The sequence below is a fragment of the Lytechinus pictus genome, chromosome 12 (assembly GCF_037042905.1).
Source record: "Lytechinus pictus isolate F3 Inbred chromosome 12, Lp3.0, whole genome shotgun sequence".
In the NCBI taxonomy this organism is placed as follows: domain Eukaryota; kingdom Metazoa; phylum Echinodermata; class Echinoidea; order Temnopleuroida; family Toxopneustidae; genus Lytechinus; species Lytechinus pictus.
In genome coordinates, this window is record NC_087256.1 from 5,278,746 (window position 1) to 5,295,455 (window position 16,710).

General features: G+C 37.4%; 1 protein-coding gene across 1 annotated transcript; it reads left to right on the plus strand.

Moving 5' to 3' along the window:
* The first annotated feature begins 1,260 nt into the window (after nucleotides 1-1,260).
* LOC129273414 (uncharacterized) lies at nucleotides 1,261-16,553 on the plus strand. The gene is made up of 11 exons (XM_054910441.2): nucleotides 1,261-1,432; nucleotides 2,028-5,757; nucleotides 6,199-7,052; nucleotides 7,604-7,814; nucleotides 8,419-8,557; nucleotides 8,878-10,071; nucleotides 10,602-10,764; nucleotides 11,233-11,407; nucleotides 11,882-11,945; nucleotides 12,599-12,698; nucleotides 13,062-16,553. The coding sequence occupies exons 1-11, from the start codon at nucleotides 1,379-1,381 to the stop codon at nucleotides 13,104-13,106; spliced, it is 6,729 nt and encodes a 2,242-aa protein (XP_054766416.2). The 5' UTR covers nucleotides 1,261-1,378; the 3' UTR covers nucleotides 13,107-16,553.
* Nucleotides 16,554-16,710: the final 157 nt, after the last annotated feature.

Genomic DNA, 16,710 nt, shown 5'->3' on the forward strand with positions numbered 1-16,710 from the left:
AAACCTTAGTGTAAATGGATATGGCTGTGTAATGAATCTTCATATGATATAACTTGATTATTTTGGTTTCCTAGTCTAGTTGGCAAGAGATTGTGGAAAACTTGGAAGGTTATCTTCTTTTATTAACTCAGTTTCCAAAATAAGTAATTGAATCACTTATCATACTATCAAGTAGCTTATTGCAGTATTTGAGAAGATTAACAGGGCAAGTTGGTGTACACATAGCAGTTACATGTAATTACACACTGCTCAATATTGTTTGGACCAGTATAGAGATTTTCCCTTCTTAAAGTGCCCTATCATAATTAAAAATTATGGTGTCATTATGGATTCACTCTTTTTATTTAAAAAAAAATATCTACATGTGCTTTATATTTTTACTTTGATTGATACCTAAATAGTTTTACTTTTGATGCTTCAATTTAGAGAATTTAAATACAAAATATTTTTGTGCCAATTTATGATACTGGAACTTCCTGTTCTTTGAAGCAGTGAATAATTTGTTTATTTTTATTATTTTTTTTGGAGGGGGGGTGGGGTTCTTGTTTGGTGATTGGAGTTCACTTTTTATTAAACTTGTTAAAGTAATAAATACTTAAGGATCTGACTTCTACAACGTCATGCTTAAATTTGAAGTCTTCCCTGATGTCAAGTTGATTTTATTGATTTTATGAAGAAAAATGGAGAAATATATTATTGAAGGATTTTCAGAGAATATAATAAAGTTTATATGAATTTTTCAAATTTTGATTTTGTGATGTCATATCTAGAGCAGTTGCCTCAGCCATATATCATGTATTACAAATTCCATATTTTTTATAAAGATGGTCAATGATGACTTCATATGTTTGTCTCAAAGAAGCATAGGTTGAGTGATGAGTCTGGTGATATGCACAGTTATTTTAAGAAAATTCATTTTATGGAATGTATCACATGATAACAAGGAGAGCTGCTGGCATATAACGTCATGAAATGAAAACTTCAAGAAAAATCCATGTAATCCTGCTATTCTTTAATGGATTTCTTCCAAACCTTGAGTAATATTTTTCTCATGTTCTGCTTTTATTAAGACTTTCTTGACAGCAAGGCAAAATTCCTTTTTCATGCTTAATGTGTTCTAGAATATATTCTTTGATCATGTTGCAAACCTGACTGAATCTTTCTAACTATATTTTCATTGTGAAGGAAACGGCACTAATCTGATATAATATCGCCATGGATCAATAATGTTCTCTCTTCTTTGTATTCATCTCTCCACTCCAGATCTTCCCCAGCCTCCTACCCTTCATGACCATGTGACCTGCAAGATGACCAGTTAGGATGACCAGTGTCTCTGTGTATGTTTCATCAAGAATCTAATCAAGGATTGCGTTAAACAATGAGTGACCAGGAGAGGCCTCGTAGCAGGTCTTCTTCTCGCTCACCAAGACAGGTCAGTTCATATCTCCAAAGTGCTTCTGTTGACTCCTTACCCCTATTGCAATCAATGGAGCCCACCCCCCCCCCCCCCCCGGCCCTGTTTAACATATTTTGCAATAAATATGTGACATTAAAAGCTCTATACCATGACTTTCATGAGTTTTTTCTTGAAGGTCTTTAAAAAAGGTCAGGCAAGTTTTAAGACGTAATGTGCGATGCCTATATAGCAGGTTCCAAAGTTACGCATTTCAGACTCAAAATTGCTTGAAAACATGATTTTGTGGACATATCCAATGCAAATTGTGTTTCTGGCCAAAATTCCTAAATTTATAATTGTTTTTATGAAGAAAATCGATTAATTTCATATTGTTCATATTCGGAATAGTGTTGCCAGCATTATTCATTGAGAAAACGATAACAAACAAAAAATGAAAAAGCAAAGATATGCTTTGTAATATGGAAGTGTATATCATGCACATGGCTTTTATAACAATTTCTATGCCACTACCAGGGAACATCACTGTACTATAACATATTGGAAGAGAATAGAGAATGAACATACATTGAAACTAAAATCTTGTTTTTTTTTCTTGATATTACTTCATCAGGATTCTTGGTATATGCTGGTGCAGGAAGAGGTCCTTGTTTCATCTCCAACACCATCTCCAAGACGATCTCTTGCTAGCAGTGGAAGTCGTTCCTCATCTAAGGCCAGTAGCGTGTCTTCCACTCCCAAACCACTCCAGACTACCTCATCTACAGCTGCAGCTGATCAAAGCCCTGCATCCCTGCTTCAAAGCACCACCCTATCACAGCACCCGCTGGAAGAGGAACAAAATGCCCTCACCCAGTATCCTCTGGAGGAAAGTCTTGATGAGAAGCAGCATCCTTCAGGCAGTCATCAAAGCAAGCAAGAAGATGCCCATATAGATATAATTTCACCTTTGGGTGGAATGCAGGATAGCAGTGAAGATACCCAAGAGCACTTAGCCGTACCCCTTCTTGATCTAGATGCCAGCACTGACTCGAAGGATGGAGATCAGTTCAGGGGGTTGGCAAAAGGGACCTTTCCTTTTGTTGAAGAGGATGAGAGTGCAGCAATGAGCAGTGACACAGACATCCCAATACCTCTGTCTGACAATGAAGATAACGAAAGTGGCTTTCCTGGAGATGCTGAAGATTTTGGAATGTCCAAGGACGCTGTGCAGGAAGCCATAGCGGAAGTGTCTGCAGACTTTGTAAGTGGTGTATTGGCCATGTCAGTTTCACAGCATAGCGTGGATGGTACTAAAGTCGAAGACAAAATGAACATAGAAGACAATACTGGTGCCGGCAATGTTCATTCAATGGTCATAGAGGACGTTCACAGCTCTGCAGCTACTACGCCATGGCAATCTGAAGGGGGAATGGAAATACCAACCCCATCCCCCTGTAATCAGGAAATCAGTGACATTGATTCTGATCGAATTCCTAGAGAACAAATATCTCAACAGAGTCATGTATCTAGTATTAGCAGCTCTGCTTCAAACCGGACTAAATCATCAGTGAATGATAGTGTAAGGAGTGAAATAAGTGCAAGAACTGCTTCACTCACTGTTCAACTGAAGCCTTCAGCAGAGGACATGACTAGAGGGTCACCCAGTAAGTTGCCCCTAGATCTTGACAGTTTGCAACCATTGGATATTGGAGAACACATGGCTTCTGGAGCTGAAGTTGTAATACTCAGAGGTTCAGAGAATGAATATCATCATGGAACTGAGAAGCCGACAGAAGAAACTCAAAGACAACAAATAAGTTTAGAAAGTCACTCAGTAGAACGGAGGTCAATGACAGAGGATAGAAATCAAGTGAATACTGATTCAACATTTCAAAATCAAAGGGTTACTCTTGAACCTGACTCAAGAGGATCACTTCCATCACAGTATCTATCACCTAGTGAAGGAAATGTGTCAAAAGATGCGCAGTCGTACATTCACTATCCAAGAGAATTGCGAGGCTCACCTCACAATATCGGGTTTTCCAGTGATAATGATAGTAATTCTGCAGATTTACCACTAGTTGGCACTGGTAATGCAAGGGATAATGATGTGAGTCTATCTAGGAGGGATCAAGGAAGTGAAAGGGATCTCTTAGCTAAAAGAGTGGCACTTCTTTTGCAGGTCAACAGTGATATGGGTGTGGGTGTAGATGGTACTCGAGCTAATCTATGTGGTGGCTCTTTGTCAGGGAGTGGATCATCTTCACATACTGGCAGCCCTGACAGCATTGAAGAGGCCACTCTACCACTTGGAATTTTTTCCAAGGATGCCCATGGCTCACCTTCTTCCTACAGGAGAGGAAATGGACAGTCTCTACCACCTCCATCAAGATCAGAGTCCAGTGGAAGCTCTAATGCGGACTCCCTAGCTGAGCATGTCAAGCGGCTGCTACAAGAATCTGAGAGTATGCGTAAACTTCACACAGCAGGGATTTCTCCACAACAGCTGCTTAACATCCAGGCAGAGATAGGGAAAAGATCTCCTACATTATCAGACGCAAGCACATCAAGTTCTGTGAGGGATATTGTTAACAGGGTAGTGAGACATTCAAGAACAGGAAGTGAGAGCGACGATAGTATGGTAAGACCTCAAGAAACCTACATGTCTCCCTCACATCCAATGCCAGGTGGTTACAACGTACCATTGGGGTCAAGCAATGCATATCAGGAAAGCGCCAAGGTTACATTCCAGGATACATTCCAGGCTAATCGTTCCCAGAATGCTGCTGGGTCAGGCAATACAAGCCAGTCTTCAACAAGTACACTGACCAATGATTCCCTGTCACAAAGAGTGCAGCAACTCCTTAGCCATGTTGACGATGCATTTACCCACCAACCTGAAATTGCAAGGGAAAGTTTGTCAAGAGAGGATTTACTAGCTCTTGTGCAAATTGCTGAGTTAGAGAAGAAACTTAGTGAGTCAAGATCTAATTCACAGATGCATGGATCTCCTCGGTCATCCCAAAACTCCAGAATGTCATCCACCAGAAATACTGTTAGTAGGTCCACATCTGCTAAGGACAACTCTGTTGCAAGTGCTGATTCCCTAGCTTTAAGGGTTCAAGCAATCCTTGGGAGGGAGCCTCCTGGAGAAAGAGTTGATCGTATCATTTCAGAAGCTCTTCACGCAGAAGATCCATTGGTCTATGAGAGAAACCTATCCAATGCATCTATTGATAGCAAATACGCTAGTGCAAACTCTCAAAAGATATCATCATCAAGAGAGTTTGAGGACCCTTTAACTGCAGATGCCGTTCAGCGACCATATGGTGCATTTGATAGAGCAAGGGATATGTTGACTCTTCACTTGCAACGCTTGGAAGAAAAGACTTTTGACCATAGTGTTGATACTAGAACTCCAATTAGACAAGACAGAAATGCCAATATGATTGTGAATAGAGCTGAATTTGACACCCTGACACAGAATTCATCACAACAGCTATCTGAACTAGACTTTCAGACCCCATCCTCTGGGTCTCTCAGCAAACCAGTATCGACAGACCAAGTGTTTTATGGACTCTTACCCGAACAGATCCCTTCACACTTACAAATGCCCCATGACCAAAGTGCGGATGAGTTCCATGTTCTCCAGTCTGTAGATTCACCAGCAAGGCCAAAGTCCTGGCAGGGGGATCCCCGGCAGCTTTACCCCCAATATCAGTCTAGTGGGAGATACCCATCTGAGAATGACAATATACCGCCAGGTCAAGGCAGTCGGGTCATGGATGACAGCTTATTTGCCATGCAGAGGTCAAATTCTTCACCAGAGATGAAGGTGGACAAGAAGTCATTACCAGGAGTGAAGGTGGCATCTTCATCATCGTCTCATCAAAGATCAGGATCCTGGGGAAGAACAGACCAATTCCAAGACGTTCATCAACAGCAAACCTCTCGAGTACCTGGCAGTAAACTTCCTGTTAGGTCACATGGTGAGACAAAGCAAGGAAAAGACTTTCCTAGAGAAAGGCAACAAGAATACAACAGTCCACCATCTTCCTATACCCCTCAACATCTTCCCTCACAGAAGCAGCACCAACAAGTTCATCCAGATTACAGTACCAATAGCTGGCCCAGATCACTCTCAAAATCAAGGTCCAGTAGTAGTCCCAGACAAGAGTCAAGTCCAAGAACAGAGCAAAGACAAAGTTTTGGTCAAGATACTTCAGCTACTGAAGGTTTCCTGAAGCCATATAGACCCCCAGGAAGTTCTGATGTGATTTACACATACCCCGTTGATGGACAGACTGTTCAAGATGGATCTCCATCTAGAAGTGTATCAACTCTTGAGAGCTCTCATGCTGGTGAGTCAGCTGCAATGCTAACTTTTTTATGTATTCTTTGAGATATTGAGACTGAAAATAAGTGAGCTATAATGCTCTTTTAAATTCATAATACGTTTCAGATTATTATTTCTGAAATTTTGATGATTTCAGCCCTCCCCTTATTTTGATAGTGAGAAAGCTATTAGAATTAATTGTAATTTGATGTTTACAAGATATCTTTGCAATATTAATATAACTGAAACTGTTAATGATTCATTGTCAAATACAGACCTTTATAAGACTTTATAAAGATGAAAGCATTAGCTGGGATTGGACTGATATTTCTATCCAATCGATTTTAAAGTTGCACTAATGATGTGAGATTTGAAAAGAAAAAAGTTAAAGAGTTAGATTGGATATGGCTCAACATTAACCTGCCAGACCTTTAAATCTGCATCATGTTGTGATTTTGTGTTACAGGATCTAATGATGCAAATGCACCAAACTTCCCCACTGAGGCATATGGTAGCAGGCCTAGTCGAGATTCACCACATTCTTCCAAGATACCGAGGTACGACCGAGGGCAAACTTCACCAGTAAAGAGTCCACATGAGAGAAGTCGAGGACAGACCCTCTATGTGGATGAACAGAAAGGTGGCAGGAGCTACAGGAGGTCATTGAGCGATAGCAGTAGACAGGAAAAGGTGCAGGAGAAGGAGAAGGTAGGACGACAGATATCATTAAGTCCTCAACACAGACCAGGGAGATCAAGAACTTCTGGAATGAAGCGAGAGCATTCACGGTCCCCGCCAGAATCAGTACACTTTGGGCAGTTGCCTAATAACCAGCAACAGGTGTTTGATGTAGGTGAAGGTGGGGTCCAGCCAAGGGATCGGCCAATTACAGGACATCCTGTCAGAGACAGAGCAGCCTTAGAGCATGGAGGAATCGGGGGACAGGAAGTGAGGGAACGATTTGGTTACAGAGCTCAGCCTCGACCACTTAGCTGGGATCCATCAAGGCAGACTCAACCTTTGGACTATGGAAGGACGTATCCACAGGACACCCAGTATAGACAACAGTATGGGATTCCTGGTGGCATGGCACAGGTCCCTCCTGCCTCGACTACTGATGCAACCTCGCCATCAAAGATTCCAAGGTTCAGACCTGGTTCAGAGCAGCCGTCCCTGAGGTACATGCCAGTAGGTGCAGAGAGGACAGACAGAAGAAGGCCAGAGTATACTGCTGCTAGGCAGTATCTGGAGTATGGGCACCAGGGAGTTCCTCAACTTCCTGGAACCTACAGCAAACAAGTCCTTGAAGACATCCTGCAGGTAAGCTCATTTTCTCTTTTAAATTTCCAAGAAACAGAACATTATTATTCAATGCAGGATTACACTTTTCATCTCGTATGACCTATGTCAAAATGTTTTTCATGTTATAAGGTTCTTCTTTATCAATATCTCAATGAAAGCTTATGCTTGCATTCATTAAATATTTGCCCTGTATGTTAACATTGTCACCTTATGTGCTAAGCAGCTTTCCAATTAGCAAACTATTCCATTGGATTTGATGTAGATAGAAGAGGAGAGGTCATTGATACATTTTTTTTTTCACTAGAGAACATCTCCCATATTCATCTACTAATATTACTACCAGTGCATTACCAGAGATTGCTCAAGAAGTTTATAATAAAACTATATTTTTGTGTGTTTTGATCTGAAATGATCGCTCAATCGACTAATAAACATTGCTTTAAGAAGAAGAATTTCAGAGTTTCTTGCTGAAGCAAATTTGCATTAAGTGAGATTGTAATCAGTACCTCTTACTGAAAGGCTGTTGTTGGAACTAAAAAAAAGACGCTTCCTTCTTATACTCCTTGCAGGATGAATCAGATCCCCTTTACCGTGAGGCATCTATAATGTGGGATCAATACCAGCGCCTACAGCAGCAGAAGGAGACGAGGAGAGAGGCCAGGAGAGAGGTCAAAGGTCAAGATGAATCTGATGTTTCCAGTCTGGACTCGAGGAGAGTCAACAGGCTTGCACACCTAGTCCAAGACCCAGTCCAGCATACTGTACAACATTTTGTACCAGGTAAAAATACTGATGGCTTTGCAATTGAAGATGTAGGCATGACAAAGATATTAATCTTATGTGGGTGCTCTCATTTAGAATGAAACCTAGTCTGGTATACTTTCCCAAATTCTATTTCCTGGAAAAGACTGATTCACCTGAACCTATTTTATGTAGGCATTGGCGAAGGTTAACCATTGTGTATGAAATATTTTTATAAATCAATATTTTGTTCTCTTTTGAATCACTACTGTTGCAGAAAGGTAATATGTCATGATTTTACCAAATTGTTAGTCTTCATTACTGTATATTGCAATATTGTGTACATAAGGTTGTCAGTCCTTTAATTACCAGCATTTATGATCTGTTGAATGTTACATAGCCAAATGTTTTGGGAATCATTGAGAATTTCTGAGGGTTTTTTCCACTTTTGACAGAATGTTAAAAACAACAAAATGTTTGGAGGATGGGACATTCCGTTTAAAAAAGCCTGTTTATCTTCATATTATTATTGATGATTAATTCATGAATTTGTCATTGCCTTAATTCTATATTTTTGTTCTTGTGAGAGCCACAAGAAAATTTAACTGTGTTGTGAAAGTTAGGATTATCTGTTGTGTTCTAGATGAGACAGACAGTCGTGACAGCAGTAGCACTACCCTGACAGACTCTACTACACCTAGGCAGAGAAGGAAGTGGGTGAGAGATCAACAAGGGTTCACACCAAGAGAACAATCTCCAGAAAGGACGACCAGGAATGAAGAGTAAGTCATTCCTTTCTATCTCACTCTTATTCAGAAGGAACATGGGACTTGTCCTTGTCCCTTTACATGAAGGCTTGTGATGGACTGCAAATAAGGAAGCACAATTTTGATTGATCCCTTGTCAGAGTTTTGAACTAAGTATGTATAAAATAATGATCTTGATTGGACATTGATTGCAAACCGTTGTGTAATGGAGCCCTGATTTAACACTCTCATATCAAGATAGGACAGAGAGCAATGTTGCTGCACTTTATTAGTTCCTGATTGCACATCAACAACAAATAACATTATCTCTGTTTTATTTTTTCTTCTGATTTTAGGGGTCGCCGTAGAGTATCACCAGAAGAAATCGCAGCCATAGTTCAACCATCACCCACAAAGGAGTCTAGAATACCAAGGTCAACTACTCGACAAAATGGTCAGCAGCAAAAGAAGAAAGATGAGAGACGTTCCTCCAAACGCTCTCCTGAACAAGACCAGACGGAATCAACTCTTGAAGATAACATCACCCAGGAAGCATTGTCCAGTGTACTAACAACAACCGAGGAGTCACTACTGACTGATATGAGTCTTGAGTCTGATAGATTACTTGAACTTCTTGGACCAGATGGAATCCGAAAGTTGAGTTCCAAGCTGGTTAAGTTACAACGGAAGATTGATCGGCAGCGTGAACACCACAGGAAACGTACAGAAGAGCAAAACAGAGACAAACAAGCTACAAAGAAGAAAGGACATCTGCATGATGTTCCTGTTTCCAGTACACCAGCTGTTGATGATCTGTCTTCAACAGCAAAGTCCGGTGCCATGGAGGAGCTGTCTGATACTGCTGGTGCACACCTACGTGTTGGGAAGCAAGCATCTCTTGAGCCAGCTCTGAGTCCAGTCCAGGAAGCGTCTTTAAGATCAACTGAAGGCTCTGCCTATGATACTGCTGAGAGTACTCCACCGGAGCCTTTCATACCAGACAGGAAAATCACTAGGCAAGGAAGGGTTGGAGAAAATGGACAAACAGCAAAGAGGAGGAAAGACTTTGCCCATCATGATGACTTTGGAGTGACTTACACTACAGATTCATTCAGTGATGCCGGCTCTGATGCTAGTGTCCCTTGCGCCTGTAAGCCAAAGCGTTCCCATTCCATACATGGCTTTACAAGCAGAGCAAGGGAACATGCCACAGACAAAATCAGCAAAGAAACTAAACCGGACACTGAAAGAGATGAAGTATTCAAACAACCTTCCAAAGGCCTGTCAAGAATCCCTGTCAGGGACTCTGACCCGTCTTCCAGGGCGGGGTCCTCCAATGCCGGACCGGCGCAGAAGATGAAACCGGGTACAGCATTTGTGATTGACGTCGGGCGAGGTGACAAGAAGACTGGAAAGGATACTGCGTTGACAGGGAAGCAGAATTTTGATAATAAAGTAATGGAAGAGGAGGATGAGGAGAGGAGAAGGAGAAGGAATGAGAAAAAAGCTGCCAACCTGATACCAGCAAAGGAGAATGAAGCTCCTTCAAGGTAGGATTTTAGTGTAACATAGGTTATATTCTACAACATGATGGTAGATATAGTTGTGTAATCGGGAGGAGGACAGGTCCATTTTCCACTCTGTCTTGATTAATATTTTCCATGCTGTTTTTATGAGGGAAATGAGTGATGCTGTTTTGTTTTCCTTTGTCTGGTAGATATAATCACAAGATCATTGTTAAGGTATATTCAGGAAAATATCTGTATTTTAATGTAAAGTAAAAAATCTGATGAAAAATGGTTTATTTGAAGAAATTATATTTACATTTGAAAGTGAATCGATTCAGGTTTGACAACTACTTGTAATTGTATTTCTTTATTTCATAATCATTGCTTGAATCATGCTGTAGTAGTAGTGAATTTGTTTGTCAAGAGATCAATCTTTTGTCACCCTCCACCCATGTTTAAATGGACTTTGGCTTCTGTGAATGCAGAAAGGGTCTGTGTGCTTTGTGAATTTGTTACAAGTGTGTATCATTTGACTGGATTGATTTTTATTTCTATATTTTTATGGTGAGCAGAATTCCAAAGAAGATTGTACAACCTGTTGCGTGGTTCCAACCGCTGGCTAAGAAGATGCCATGGCAACAGGACACACCCTCCAAGGCCAAGCCTCAACCAATGAGCTTTCCTGTCAAAGATGAAGAGACGGCACCCAAGCCCGGTGACAAATCTTCTCTACAGGTACTGTTTATTTCTCTTAAAATAGGAGCTGTGCAACAAGGTCAATCAAACTTTAGATGACGTGGTGACATGTCTTTGTGACATCTACCTCATCACAATTGAAAATTTACTATGAATTTTGTTGAAAAAAATAACAATACATGTTATACCTTCATGGAAAAACACAAATACTGTACTTTGAACTGTATTGTATTTTTTTTTCTTTGGGGAAATATTGTGGTTTTTATGTTTTAGAGAGTAGCAATTATCATTCTAGTGGACGTATATTAAATGGCTATATGATCAAAGTGGTGCATTCTTGTAAGTAATTTCAGTAGTTTGGGACCACATATGATATTCAAGGAAATCAGGGTGATGTTTCAAGGGGGTAGGGGGTGTTTGAAATGATATAACTGCAATTTCCAGAGAGAATACTTTATTTCCTCTAATTGTATTTTAAAAAAACATACACTTTTTTTTCAACTTCAGGAGGCGTTTGAGAGACATCGTAGTGACTTTATTTCCAAGTCTCGAGAAAGGCAGCGAAAGATGAGGCTTGCAGCAGAGGAGCGCCAAACACAGGCGCAGTTTGAACTGGAGAGGGCACAAATATTCCATGATCAACGAACCAAGAAACCAAATCCAAATGCACATCCTTTTAGTGGTGAGTCTACATCCAGATTCTTAAGAGAAACGATTAGTTAGGAATATCAAAGTATTCCATTTTAGTTGTTTATTTAGAAATATAAGCAATATGGATTTGAATAACTCTGTGTACAGATGAGATAATGGTGTTGGAACTTGCAACCTTATTTTATAGGATGTCATATCACTTTTAAGAGTAGTCTAGCTTCAAGTCAGTAGTTTATTTGGTTTCATAATATTTTCATAAAAATCAAAGAAAACTCAAAACTAATTGATTAATTCGATAGATTAATGTATTCATTCATTGGTTAGTTGTTTAGTTTAGATAATCAGTGATCAAAATATGGCAGCATTCAAACCTTATCCCAGTTGAATAATAGGATATTGACGAATTTGAAATGTTACTGCATCATGTGAACTATATGACTCTCAAATGCTGTAATGGTGTGAATGATTCATGTAAATTCTAACATCATGTGTTTCTATCTCACAGATCAACTCCACAAACCAAAGCGGAGAGCAATAACAAAGAAACAGATGAGAGAACAGACAGAGAAGTAAGGGATTAATCTTCACTTTCATCTTTTGATTGATATTGCATCATATATATATGTTGAATGTTTGCAATTGTTGGCTATATGCTGACTTTTTGGAAAAAAGGGATCTTGTAATTGGTCTGAAATTGAATCTTATGATCTGCATTACCAAGTCCAGTGGAGAGGGCATCATGTCAACTGTCATATGGTTGCTCACTCACATGTAAAGCATAGTTAAGGAAAGGAAACCAACATCAAGAAGCAATCAATTATTTTGTAAAAATTTCAACTTTCATTTCAAAATTATCACAAATACTACACAAGAGTTTTTTTTTTTTTTTCTTTCGATAAGCACATGTGATACTAAATGTGATATTCATATGGACAAAGGATATTGATCGCAAATCAACTTCTTTCATAGATATGATTAAAATTTTTAGTAAAGACATTCAAGTTAGACAGAAATTGAAGAAACCAAGAAACTGAAAGGTGTATACATGTGAATCTACAAAAGTCAAATATGATGGGATAAAAGAAATCTGTTCCAACATTAATGGAAGATGTAGATTACACATAGAAAATTACTTTTATTTAGGCAATTATTTGACTTAAAGAAGGACAAATATGCATACTTCATTGTATTTCAAGCTCCCTTTTTCTTGTTTCTCTTTCAGGTTGTATAACCGTCTCCCTGAAGTGAAGCAAAAGGAAAAGGAGAAGAAGAAAGTTCAAGATTCTAATCTGAATAGGATCAGAGCTCAGATGTATCGCAAGGTAAGATTCTAACGTGCTAACACTGGCACCGTTTACATTCAGAAACCAAGAGTGACATACATTTCACAAATGTGTCAATTAACATTAAATGGGAGGATGTCCAAGAAAGCTAAACATAAAAAAATCCAAAATTACTAGCATTGAAGGTTAAAAGTTGCCACAGTCTTTTTACAAATAAGATGATCTTTAACAAATTCCATGAAAGGTAAAACCATGTTTATAATCTTATAACAGACATTTGGAATTCACAATGTATACATGTGAATATTTTGGGCAAGATTCAAACATTTTTTTTCTTTTTAATACCAGAACTAAGATTTAACATTTCTTTCACTCTTCTTTACTTCTCTCTGTTTATTTCAGAAACTAAGTGATAAAGTGAAGGGAAAACCTTTTACTGGGAGCTGATCCTTTGACGGGAAGATGTTAGAAGATTGGACACAATATAAATGAAGTAGACAATACCTAGAATAGAATATCTAGTGCTTGTCTTTTTATAGATGCAGAATAGAAGCAAATAGTTTTGTCAGATTGCAAGAGTATTTAGAGATACGCACACACATTGAGAGAAAAGTATACAATATTTGTTTAACCCGTTACTCCAAAATGTTACTTGAGATATTCATCAATGAATCATTTCCCAAGAGCCAACCAGAAATACTCATTTTTGGACCTTGTGTACAAAATGCCAAAGAAATTAACTGTCTTTTTTTTTTCGTTTGAATACTCTTTTAATGTTCAGTCTTGAAATAGGGGTTGAATTTTTTTGTTCAAAGACGGGTACTAGCCACCTAATTAATGCTTTGATATCATTATCTCTTTCTTATCAAAATTAGATATAGTACCTTTTAGAAATAAATACATGTCTTTAATACATTCCTCAGAAATCAGAGGACCAAGAAAAACCAAAGAAGATAAAAATGTTTCCATGAAATATTTGTCCCCCACTGAGATTGGTTTGTGAACACAGACTAATGAAGTGCCAAAAAGTTTGTGCTTACTGTTCATTGAAAGGTTTCCTCATTTGTTTCTTCAATTTTATGATGTCCCTCCACTTTTTGGATGGGGGGGGGGGGGATGACGTCAGAATAACTCAAGTGTGAATGCAGGGATTTAAGTCTTATAGACCATTGATCTTGTTAATATTGAGATTAATGGATGTATCATCACTATTTGCATTTATCCCAAAAGATAAAGAAACAAATTTTGAAATAATCATGTTAAAACCTTAGCTTTTTGTTTGTGGTATTTGCATGTAGAGGGCTAAAAGTATGTGATTTGACAAATCAGCATGAGAAACTGTTTTTCACATATTTCAGTTTAACAGCAGCTTTATATTTGATATATAATTTTGAAATACTCCACAGTAACTCGACCAAAATACTGCTTTCACTTTATAAATCTAGATTTACTTTTAATACGGTTTTACTGATCTTCTTGCCAAAGTAATCTTTGATGGCTCTGTCAGCTTTGTCATTCCTGTATCTATAAGAAGTCACTTAAAAGTTCAAATAACTTTCATTAAATTATTTGTTTGCTTTCCTTGCATAAAATCTGCCTATTTCTGGGGTTCATATAGTGTGTGCCTATCAGTTTCATTCCATTTTTTCTTTCATGTTAATTTTATGAATTTGTCAATATTATTGATTTGTAAATAATGTAAATTATAGATCAATGTATAAAATCGACAGCATGTATTGTACATGCCAAACAAATTGTACATGAATACACAATTTGTACAAGTTTAAGATCTTTTTGACATTGAATAACTGTTTTGTGTGAATTTGAATTGTATGGTTTTTATCTCAGGTGTGTTTTATCTGAAATTCTTTCTAGTCTTCTACATGTATTAATAGCCTCATAAGGAGTGGGGATTAACAACATATTTTCATCTTTGTCCTTTTTTAAAAAGGGAAGTCCACCCTGACATGTTGGTTTTGAAAGCGAAAACGTGAAAGGAAAGTGTAAACTTGTTTTGATGATAATAATAATTATAATAATGGATATTTAGAGGCGCTAAAAACAAAAAGTACCATAGCGCATACAATGTATGAATAATAATTTAACATTTGCAATAATTATTACAATATTCAAGATAAAAAGGGAAATTAATTATAGAGGAAAAAGGTATGTCTTAAGGGAAGATTTGAAGCCAAGAATGAAAGTTGATGAAAGGTTAGAAGCTCAATTCAGGGTGGACATCACCTAAAATTTACATACATCTGGGTTTTTTTTTTGTAAACATCAGTATTTTCTCTGTAGATTAAACAAGAAAGTGTGATAAGAGATGAAAGTATGCACATTTGTTAACCAGCTGGTTAGATTAAAGATTGCAAATTATAAAGGTTGGAACTTTGTAGTCATTAAAAAACTATAAGAAACATTACAACCAGAAGCTGATACCAAAGTTTTGTTCATTATATGTTCGTTAATGGGTAGGGAATGTTTTAGTGAACATGTATTTTGTTCTGTGTGATAAGAACTAATGGTAAAGATAGTACATGTATAACTGGATATGATTTATTTTTAAGTTGAATATTATGACTTTTATACAACTTGGTTTTTTTCTTCATTTCGAAAAAGTATAACCCAATGGAATGTTTTGTGAGGGCTATTTTTAAATTTATGTAGGGACACATAGCTCACTTGTTTTTAAAGTGACTGACAAACCCTTTCAGGGGAATGATGTCATCTCATATTTTTGTTTGATTTAGAATGCTTTTTAGGGGTCGATCATCCTCTGTCTCAGGCCCCATACCATTCATTGGTCTCAAATTGGTCTTATTATAAACAAGTTGTCATGAGATGCAATTGATAGCAATGTAAGATTATTAATACAGGCAACTTCGTCTTGGGACAGCAGAAATGCGTTTGGCTGTAAGGGGAAAAAAATTCTTAGATGGGGGTATATAATACATATCTGGTCTTAAGCAATTGCTTTGACTTAGGCAAGTATTTTACTTATGTAAGGTCGACTTAGGCAGGTTTACATGTACCTATTAATTGTACCTGTCTGGAAGGAGTGAAATACATGTATAATGGGAGGTAATATTATGTGATATTGAAAAAAAAAGTTCAGTATGATTTTTTTTTCACAAATGAACAGCAATTATCTTTGGCTTCTTTATTATTTGGTTTATTGTATCAATTTACATAAATATGCAGGTCATTTGACTTATTGCTTCATGCAACAGGGGAAAGTTTGTATTTACAAAATTTATAGTCTTCCTTTCTTTTTGTATCATACAAATAGGTCCCAGCTTTTGTGATTTATTTTCTGCCGTGTGCTTATTCATTTATCTAGTTCTTTCATCAAGCTGTTTTTAAACATGTTTTCTGTTTATAGAATGGGCATTTTATTTTCTATTTATATATTTCAAATATTCTTGCCCTTTTTTGTTTGCCTATTTCACATCATTTCTTTCTCACTAAACACTTTATCTTAGTCTGAAATCTGAATTTCTATCGCCATTCATTAATCTTTTGATGTATTTGAAAAGAGCAATTATCAATTTTTTAATTGTATGAAATGAACAAGGATTACGCAAATTCTAAATGATATAGAAATGTATAAATTTATGATATTCTTTACAAGTGTGTTGCCTTAACCCTGAATGATGAAATATTTGTATCATAGTTATGACTTTTAAATGAGGTTGATGTACAATTGATTAACAATGAAATATATACCATATTTCTTGTTTTAATATGTAAATGTTTTATAATATTGTGAAGTGTACTATGTGTACATATGGATGTATAAGGGGATATGTGAAGTATATGTAAATGTCTTTAAAAGAAGTTTTGATGTGCTGTATCATAAATAAATTATTAAGTGCATAAATGCGAGGAGAGAAAACATACTTTTAGGGTGTTTTTATTTTGTCTGGGGCGTGTTTCACAAATACACTTTGCCATGATTGTTCAATGGAAACCTTGAATGTAGTTGGCTACCATGGTAGTTACATGTACCATAATGATAACTCATTTGTGAAATGGGTTCCAGATGTGT

Coding starts and splice junctions, on each gene's coding strand:
- LOC129273414 (XM_054910441.2), top strand. CDS start 1,379: ATGAGTGACCAGGAGAGGCCTCGTAGCAGGTCTTCTTCTCGCTCACCA. Junction 5,758..6,198: donor TCTTGAGAGCTCTCATGCTG/GTGAGTCAGCTG, acceptor TTTGTGTTACAG/GATCTAATGATGCAAATGCA. Junction 10,765..11,232: donor GTGACAAATCTTCTCTACAG/GTACTGTTTATT, acceptor TTTCAACTTCAG/GAGGCGTTTGAGAGACATCG.